This window comes from Electrona antarctica (assembly GCF_951216825.1).
Source record: "Electrona antarctica genome assembly, chromosome: 2".
NCBI classification, from domain to species: Eukaryota; Metazoa; Chordata; class Actinopteri; order Myctophiformes; family Myctophidae; genus Electrona; species Electrona antarctica.
In genome coordinates this window covers 46,378,545-46,388,544 of record NC_136807.1, presented here as the reverse complement: position 1 = coordinate 46,388,544, position 10,000 = coordinate 46,378,545, and the positions used below count along the sequence as shown (strand labels likewise).

The 10,000-nt window shown below is 48.7% G+C and overlaps 1 protein-coding gene across 1 annotated transcript in view; it reads left to right on the top strand.

Moving 5' to 3' along the window:
• The window catches only part of LOC306933488 (ERC protein 2-like), a gene marked incomplete at its 3' end in the record, with an annotated part of 259,097 nt that extends 251,039 nt beyond the window's left edge, over nt 1-8,058 (top strand). The window contains exon 16 of the mRNA XM_079515739.1: nt 7,750-8,058. Coding sequence (XP_079371865.1) covers nt 7,750-8,058 — 309 coding nt within the window. The remainder of the gene's footprint in view (nt 1-7,749) is intronic.
• Between the last annotated feature and the right edge of the window lie 1,942 nt (nt 8,059-10,000).

Here is a 10,000-nt window from a genome sequence, read left to right as displayed (position 1 = left end):
GGCCATTAGTATTTGACCCGGCCCAGCCAGCCTTGAACCTCCCCGCCAAAAAAAGTGAACATTTCTTAACCCGCCCCTGGCCTGCCTGGTTACGGGTCGACCCACGCGTCATTACACGGGGGTGTATACAGTGTGTACTTGTAATTCGTGGCTGGGGTATGTACTTGTACATCAAGCTGTACAAAAGCACGCCTGCATGGGCTTGTCTCACGGCACATCAGTGACAGCTTGGCAGCAGTGGTGAAAAGTGACATTGTGTCGTGATGCGATGCATTGTGAGCTTGTAGATCTGCTATTTTCAAAAGATCTGTACACATGTGTAAACCTGAAAGGGGATGTTATGCATAATGAGTATATTTACTTTTAGTACTTTAAGTACATTTTGATGCCAATACTTTTGTACTTTTATCAAGTAAATGTTTCATTCCGGGCTTTTAAGCCCAAACCACACCAAAGGGTCAGGTTGGGACAAAACAGTGTTTTAAGGTAGAGTTGCATTGGTGTGGTTTACCTTAAAAACAGTTTTGTCCCAACCCGACCCTTTGGTGTGGTTTGGGCTCTACTTAACAGAGTATTTCTGAATTGCAGTATTTATACTTTGACGTAAGTACAACATTTGAGTACTTTTTCCCATGCACCACTGCTCGGCACTTTGTTTGGGAACTTGTGACTCAGGGGATAGACGGTCTAGTTGTTGGCCCAGCGTACAGGCTCACTGGATAGACAGTCTAGTTGTTGGCCCAGCGTACAGGCTCACTGGATAGACGGTCTAGTTGTTGGCCCAGCATACAGGCTCACTGGATAGACGGTCTAGTTGTTGGCCCAGTGTACAGGCTCACTGGATAGACGGTCTAGTTGTTGGCCCAGTGTACAGGCTCACTGGATAGACGGTCTAGTTGTTGGCCCAGCGTACAGGCTCACTGGATAGACGGTCTAGTTGTTGGTCCAGCGTACAGGCTCACTGGATAGACGGTCTAGTTGTTGGCCCAGCGTACAGGCTCACTGGATAGACGGTCTAGTTGTTGGCCCAGTGTACAGGCTCACTGGATAGACGGTCTAGTTGTTGGCCCAGCGTACAGGCTCACTGGATAGACGGTCTAGTTGTTGGCCCAGCGTACAGGCTCACTGGATAGACGGTCTAGTTGTTGGCCCAGCGTACAGGCTAACTGGATAGACGGTCTAGTTGTTGGTCCTGCAGGCTCACTGGATAGACGGTCTAGTTGTTGGCCCAGCGTACAGGCTCACTGGATAGACGGTCTAGTTGTTGGCCCAGCGTACAGGCTCAGGGGATAGACGGTCTAGTTGTTGGCCCAGCGTACAGGCTCAGGGGATAGACGGTCTAGTTGTTGGCCCAGCGTACAGGCTCAGGGGATAGACGGTCTAGTTGTTGGCCCAGCGTACAGGCTCAGGGGATAGACGGTCTAGTTGTTGGCCCAGCGTACAGGCTCACTGGATAGACGGTCTAGTTGTTGGTCCAGCGTACAGGCTCACTGGATAGACGGTCTAGTTGTTGGCCCAGCGTACAGGCTCACTGGATAGACGGTCTAGTTGTTGGCCCAGTGTACAGGCTCACTGGATAGACGGTCTAGTTGTTGGCCCAGCGTACAGGCTCACTGGATAGACGGTCTAGTTGTTGGCCCAGCGTACAGGCTCACTGGATAGACGGTCTAGTTGTTGGCCCAGCGTACAGGCTAACTGGATAGACGGTCTAGTTGTTGGTCCTGCAGGCTCACTGGATAGACGGTCTAGTTGTTGGCCCAGCGTACAGGCTCACTGGATAGACGGTCTAGTTGTTGGCCCAGCGTACAGGCTCAGGGGATAGACGGTCTAGTTGTTGGCCCAGCGTACAGGCTCAGGGGATAGACGGTCTAGTTGTTGGCCCAGCGTACAGGCTCAGGGGATAGACGGTCTAGTTGTTGGCCCAGCGTACAGGCAGGCTGTGGCTCAATAAAGACAGGTGTCAGCTTTATAACACACTCACACCTGCTGGTGTCAAACCCCTCAGGCCATGTGCGACGGACACAACCTCAAAATACTATACCTTTATCTCTGCTATCCGCCACGCTAACCACCGGTCTGGTGTGTGTGTGTGTGTGTGTCTGTATGTCTGTCCACTCCTCCCTCTCTCTCTCTCTCTCGCTCTCTTGGAGATGTAGTGGAGTATCGCAAAAGGGACACAAAAAATTTCCCCCACATTTGTAGTTACTGTAGCAGTACTTAACTGTCTGTCTGTCTGTCTGTCTGTCTGTCTGTCTGTCTGTCTGTCTGTCTGTCTGTCTGTCTGTCTGTCTGTCTGTCTGTCTGTCTGTCTGTCTGTCTGTCTGTCCAAAGTGCCCTTGCCCCCTCCTTCCCCCCTCCCCCTCGGTGCAAGGTGTGAATGTTCTCACCTTATCTGAAGCTCTGCTCTCCAATTGAAGCTACATGTAATTGGTACGTAGGCTGAGTCATCTGCAGCCACATCCTCTCCTGTGATCCTGACTGGCTCGTTTCCTCCGCCATTAGCCCCCCCTCCCCCCCCCTTTATCTCAGCTGCCCATCTGAGGGGGGGGCGGGGGGGGATGACTCCAGGCAATCTGTGGTAGTGTTTAGGGCATTGGTCCTTGAAATTAAAGGACCACTGCTAGAGCTGTAAAAATCGTAAATATCTAATGAGTGTCAGTTTGGGGGTCCTTGACATGAAGAAGTTTGGGAACTACTGGTTTAGGGCCAGGTGATTGGTGGGCCGTGAGAATTTTATTGATAGGCCTAATATAACACAATTAGGGCTGTCACGGTTCGCCTAATCCACGATTCGATTCAACTTTCGATTGTAAGGTCACGATTTGATATACGATACGATATTCAATATGATTCAATCAATATTTTTTTAATCCTCCTATTTTCAGCACAGAGCGCTAGGCTATATGATTAATAATTTAGGCTAATGTTTTGATTTGTAAACTTTTTTCTCTGCAATAAGCCACTTTTATTTGAATAATAATACATGAGAATGAGAATAACCAACAATATAAACGTACCGTACCGTACCGTACCGTACCGTACCGTACCGTACCGTACCGTAGGCCAGTACAGTATAGTGCATGGCAGTCCACCTCTTCAGGCTCTAAGGCTGAGTCATTCAATTCAGATTTTACGGGGGCCAGATTCGAATTGCAGCCGCCCGTAGTTACCCTTTGAGAGCGGAGAGGAGTCAAGGGACTGTAGGTATGGTCTCAATGACTGTAGGTTCCACATTTTGGTGGCATAGGAGCGAAAATAATTTAGTCCCTTGTTTGTGCCGAATCTGGGTTGCACATGGTTTGTTGAACTCCCTCTGGTGTTATGGGCCTGCCTGCCTGCCTGCCTGCCTGCCTGTATGTCATTTGATCTGAGTAGAGAGAGACAAGGGCAGCCGCAACGTCTTGGATGAGATACGTGGATATCTATCCTTTGAATCATCTTGAACCTCTCTCACTCTCTCTCTCTCTCTCTCTCTCTCTCTCTCTCTCTCTCTCTCTCTCTCTCTCTCTCTCTTCAATTCATCAGAGTTTTATTGGCGTGAGAAAACGTGCGTTTTCATTGCCAAAGTAAATGTGAAATAAAATGCATAGTGAAAAAAAGAAAAAGAAGAGGAACAGATCATTCAGAAACATTTCCAGATGGAAATGAAGGCAGCTTGGTATAGTGTGAGATAGGTCACACGCACACGCACACGCGCATGCATGTACGCACGCATGCATGCATGTACGCACACTCACGTACGGGCACGGACGTGCACCTTGAGAGCTGCTTCTTCACACAGACATCCAATCACTCAGCAGAACATGCATCTCTGTCGGGAGGAACTGGAAACCTTACATGTCAACCAGATACAGCCAGATCTATACAAGCTTCTAAGCTTGTGGAGATCTAAAAAACACACAAAGTTACAATATGCAGGTTTCTTATAGCAGCACGTTTTCGAGATTTTGCATTCACTTGGCATAACCCCCCCTCCCTCCCTCCCTCTCTCTCTCTCTCTCTCTCTCTCTCTCTCTCTCTCTCTCTCTCTCTCTCTCTCTCTCAATTCAATTCAATTCAAAGAAGCTTTGTTGCCGACTTGTCGTGAGAAAATGAGTGTAAACATTGCCAAAGAATATGTGAAATATTAATATTAATATAGGCGCGCCTGGGCTATACAGCCAGGCGATCCGTTCTCGTATCAATAAACTTCGTCTTTAGGACAATACTTCGTCCTGAGCGTCGGGCGTTACTAATAGAAAGGACAAAGAACTTCGTCCTGGGCGATGGGAGTGTTAAAGGTTTTTTACAAATAGCAGCACTTTTTCAAGATGTTGCAGTCACTTCTTCTCTCTCTCTCTCTCTCTCTCTCTCTCTCTCTCTCTCTCTCTCTCTCTCTCTCTCTCTCTCTCTCATGGAGCTATGTGTGCGCCCTGGGGAGGTATCTTGCCGTGCTGAGGGAATCTCAGGGAATGAATGGTGGGTTGTCAATGTGTCGACACCCACTCTGTCTCTGTCCGTCTCCCAGACAGCAGGCTGCATCGGAGTATGGCTGATTGTTAATGTTAGCTGTGGCCCAGCGGGCTGCTATCTATCTACCTCCGTCCTCCATGCAACGCACGCAACACACGCTGGCAGCACAATAGCTTTGTACGCACACACACAGAAACAAACATATACACGCACCCACAGACAGAGACATACACGTGCGTGCATGCACGCCCTGCATGCACGTGTTGTATAACTAAACTCGTTAGGACTTCAAAATTTTCAGGTTTCTTTTTTTTTTTACACACACACACACACACACCACCCACACACACACACACACACACACACACACACACACACACACACACACACACACACACACACACACACACACTGACACACAGATACACACATGCACAAACACTCACACACACACACACACACACACACACACACACACACACACACACACACACACACACACACACACACACACACACTGATACATACACACACACACTGACACACAGATACACACATACACACACACACACACACACACTGACACACAGATACACACATGCACAAACACTCACACTCACACACACTCACACTCACAGGTGTGTACAATGCACGCGCACACACATGCATAACACACACTTTGCGCGCACTCAGTCCCACAGAATGATGAAGCAGCATAATTGAGTGCAATTTTAATCAATGATGTATAAAATGAGAGTGCTTCCCCGTCCAAAAAACGCTCCCCTCCCGACCCCCCCGCCCCGCCCCACCTCCACCTTCCCCACCCCACCCCCGGCCCCCGAGGGCCCTGTGTGAAACAAACACTCCGCTAACTGTTCTCTCTCCGAGACAGAATTGGTCTAATCCAATTAAAAGTTAATCTGCAATATGGATGACATCTGACAGAGTTACCATATTTTCATTAGGCCGCTCTGACTCACTCAATTTATGGCCTGTCAAGAGTCGTTAGCTCTGTGGTGTTTTTAATCTTCAGCGGCTTTCAACACGTATCGCACACATGCACGCACGCACACACACACACACACACGCACGCGCACACAGACACACACACACATACACACACGCACACACACGCACGCAGAAACGAAACAACTTCCAGCCTCGCTAACAGGCTTAATCGTTTTCAACCTCAGAAAACCTTCCCTCTGAGTTTTTTGGAGGAGTTTTGGACGAGAGTTTTTGGAAGATGACCCCTGTGTTTCCTCTGGAAACAATAAACAAGCAATCAATGGAGGAGGAGGAGGATGGGATTAATGAATGAATGAATGAATGGCCTGCATGGTGAGAGTCATAATTATTTGTTGTAAATTCTCTTGTTTATTGCTCTGGGGCTTTTCGCTTTCATTTTGTTTCTTCCTCCTTGGCCCCGGTTGCAGTTCCCATCAGTGTTAATTTTGTTGACTAAAAATATATGACCAAAAAATGTTCGTCGGCTACCTTCTTTACACTGTCAAAAAGTACATAAAAACAAAGCTATTATGATTGATTATGAGCATTCAGTGATTTGGAAAAAAATCCGGTCCACCCGGTAACAAGATGTGCACATGCACACGCAGTGGGGGAAGTACAACAGACCAACAGCACGTGCACCAATGCCCGCCCCACTCGATCATGATTGGAGGAAGGCCCCTCTCATCCTGATTGGATGAAGGCTTTGCCACCCAAAGCCCAAACCGAAACTAGGGTTTTTTGACCCCAGGGGCTCACTGGGGACAGGGAGGAACTCCTTATATGGTCAGCGCACTTTATAGTAGGGAGGATTATCCAAAAAATAAGAAAAAATAAGTGATATTTGAATTCAGTGAAATCACTGAATATACCTTTAAGACAACATATACTGACAATAAGTCAACAACTAGACTAATATGTTAGTGGAGAAGAGATCCAGGAGAACTAAAAGACAAGTCATTTTATGTTTTGTTGTGCTCAGGTGTCATCTGAAAAGCTCACAACGCTTTGCACTGTGACGTGTTGTGAGCTTGTAGATCGGCTATTTTCAGCGTGCAACCAAGTGTAAAATCAGGCATTACGACGCGTGGTTTCGGATGTTATCTCCATAATATCCGTCATCAGCCGTTATCGACACCATTCAATGAAGCCAGTATGGACATTTCCACACGTTAGCAGCCATTGCCCGGCATGGGTTGGTTGCGTTGTCCGACTATTACTAACCGTAATGGCTAACTCTAACCCTAACCTCAGTCTTAACCGGCCACGTAATTCCCTTAACCCATTTTTTGGCGGGAACCCCTTTTGGTGTTAGCATTATGTTATGCTTTAGCTATTGAAAAATAGCAGATCTACAAGCTCATAGCGCACCACTGAGTGGCGCGCTACGAGCTTGTAGGTCTGCTATTTTTGACTGACATAGAAACATAGCTTTTTCAGAAAACTGTCAGGATGTAGAAGACATTTTTAGAATCTGATCTCAGGTCAAAATTTGTTAACCTCATATCAGTCGTAACCGGACATGTAAGTCAGTTTCACGATGTTTTCGTTTCGGCGGCAGTATTTTCACTTTCTCATTAACTATAGTCGCCTACTGGCGGTACATGTAGGCGGTATGAGGAAATGTCCAGACTGGCTGCAATGCATGGTCTTGATAAAAACATACTGGTGATTATAGGTTGATAACATTCGAAGCGGGTGGAGCGACGCCATCAGAGCCCGCCGAAATACATTTTCATCAAGAAAATAAACTGTTTGCATGTTCTCCCCGTGTCCCCTAGGGTAGGTACCCTCACAAAAACATGCAGTAATCCTGGTCTCTAAACTGCCTCCCCCTGGCCAGCCGGGGCGCCTGATGGAGGGGAAAGGAACTGGTTGGAATAACGTGTTCCTTCCACGCGCTACGTCCAACCAGGGAAACTCCCCCCTGTCAGGTGTAAAGGAGCAACTTGGACACTCATGCATGAAGGAAGCATGAGTTCAAGTCCGTTGCTCTCCCCAGGTTGGCGGAGGGTGTGTAGAGCCCAGGGTCACATTAGTTAATTGACACAGGGGTGAAAAATGGGTTACAAAATCGTGGGATAAAAATTATAAAAAAAGTAAAGAAAATAAACTGTACATTTACTAAAACTACCAAAAGTTTAGTCGACTATAACCAGATTTAATTCAAAGCATTTCAGGTGACTAACATAATACCAAAACCCGAATGGAATTGTATCTAAAGAAAAAGAGTGTGACTAAAACTATAACAATCAAAATTAACCCTCTGGTTCCCACCATGCATTGCAGACGCAGAACAGGATGAAGCTGATCTCTGACGGCTACGAGGAGGAAGACCTGCACCACCTTCCTCTTCCTCACCCCGCGCACCAGCACCACCCGCAGCACCACCCGCAGCACCCCCCGCAGCACCCCATGCCCCCCGCGCAGCACCACCCGCACCCCCCGCCCCCTGCGCAGCAGCACCACCACCGCAGCCTGCCCATGCCAAACAGGGGGGGCCCTCCTCACAGCCCCCCGCCCCACCACCACCACCACACCAACCACAGGCAGCCCCCCCTGGAGCAGGTGAGAGAGCGAGTGTCTGTTTTGGATTGATTGAGTACACGAGTACATCAGAGGGACAGCACACGTATGACGTTTTGGAGATGAAGCCATGAGAGGCCAGACTGAGATGGTTGGGTTAGTGGACGTTGAGGCAGGAGGCCTATAGAGCGTCGCAGTCCTGCCCCCTTTCATGACCACGCCAGGCCCAGGAAATAATTCCCAATGCATTTTAACCCACAGACCTTTCAAAAAGTATTTATTTAAAGACCTTTTAAGCGTCGCACGAAGCCAACTCGAGTCGTGATAAATCATGACAACAAACACAATATTTTGGACCAAACAAATAATTACCAAGAGGAATCAGCCGTTGGCAAAAAAAAATTGCCTGCAGGCGGATTACGGTCTGGAGAGGCTCAATTGTAAGCCCATTTCCTACACCAGAGAACTGGTGTGGCCAATCGGGACACGGTATGCAATATGGGCGGGCTTTGGTACAGTGACGTTCAATGCTTGAGACCTTTGACTGACAGTAGCTCTGACCAATTGCATTAAAGAGAAAATGTTTGAACCCGCCCCCCGGGAAACAAGATCCATACACAGCATCTCCAGACTCAAATACCACACGACAGTGTGATTTGAGTCTGGCTTATTAGCCAGGCTAAGGGTGAGGTGGATGCAGAAGGAGGAGTCGGAGGACAGGGTGAGGTGGATGCAGAAGGAGGAGTCAGAGGACAGGGTGAGGTGGATGCAGAAGGAGGAGTCAGAGGACAGGGTGAGGTGGATGCAGAAGGAGGAGTCAGAGGACAGGGTGAGGTGGAGGCAGAAGGAGGAGTCAGAGGACAGGGTGAGGTGGATGCAGAAGGAGGAGTCAGAGGACAGGGTGAGGTGGATGCAGAAGGAGGAGTCAGAGGACAGGGTGAGGTGGATGCAGAAGGAGGAGTCAGAGGACAGGGTGAGGTGGATGCAGAAGGAGGAGTCAGAGGACAGGGTGAGGTGGATGCAGAAGGAGGAGTCAGAGGACAGGGTGAGGTGGATGCAGAAGGAGGAGTCAGAGGACAGGGTGAGGTGGATGCAGAAGGAGGAGTCAGAGGACAGGGTGAGGTGGATGCAGAAGGAGGAGTCAGAGGACAGGGTGAGGTGGAGGCAGAAGGAGGAGTCAGAGGACAGGGTGAGGTGGATGCAGAAGGAGGAGTCAGAGGACAGGGTGAGGTGGATGCAGAAGGAGGAGTCAGAGGACAGGGTGAGGTGGAGGCAGAAGGAGGAGTCAGAGGACAGGGTGAGGTGGATGCAGAAGGAGGAGTCAGAGGACAGGGTGAGGTGGATGCAGAAGGAGGAGTCAGAGGAGATGGTGAGATGGATGCAGATGATTTGCTGTGGCGACCCCTGAAGGGAAAAGCCGAAAGGAAAAGACGGCAGACGTGCTTTGGCATGGGGGGGGTCAGATCAACATATGGAATGAATTCTGTACTTGCCATATATGGAGCGTGTCTTGAGTGTACAGGGTTTGATGAGGTCAGATCAACAAGAGTTGCTGCAGCCGGCTCCATATGTGCAGATCTAGGTGGTGATCAGTCTTCTCCATATATGGTTATCCAGGGTTAGATGAGGTCAGTGGCGTGATCTTCATATATGGAGATGGCCATATATGGTGGCATGACGTGTCACGAGGCGGGATGTCATCAGGCGTGAGCATATATGGAGGCGTTAAGGGCCTCCATGATGTCACGTGATGTCACGAGGTCTGATGGATTGGTGTGACGGACGCGAGATGCAGGATTTCATAGTAAAAGTGTCAAAGTGACCTTCGGTCGCTTTTCTTGTCACAATTATATTGTTATTTCTCAAATTCTACTGTACTCGTGGTGACATTTGACTCTCACAATAATTATAGTAATGCAAACACACACGCGTGCGCACACACACGCACAGTCGCACACACACATGCATTCATACACACACACACTCGTGTGCACACATGTACACGTACAGTGTG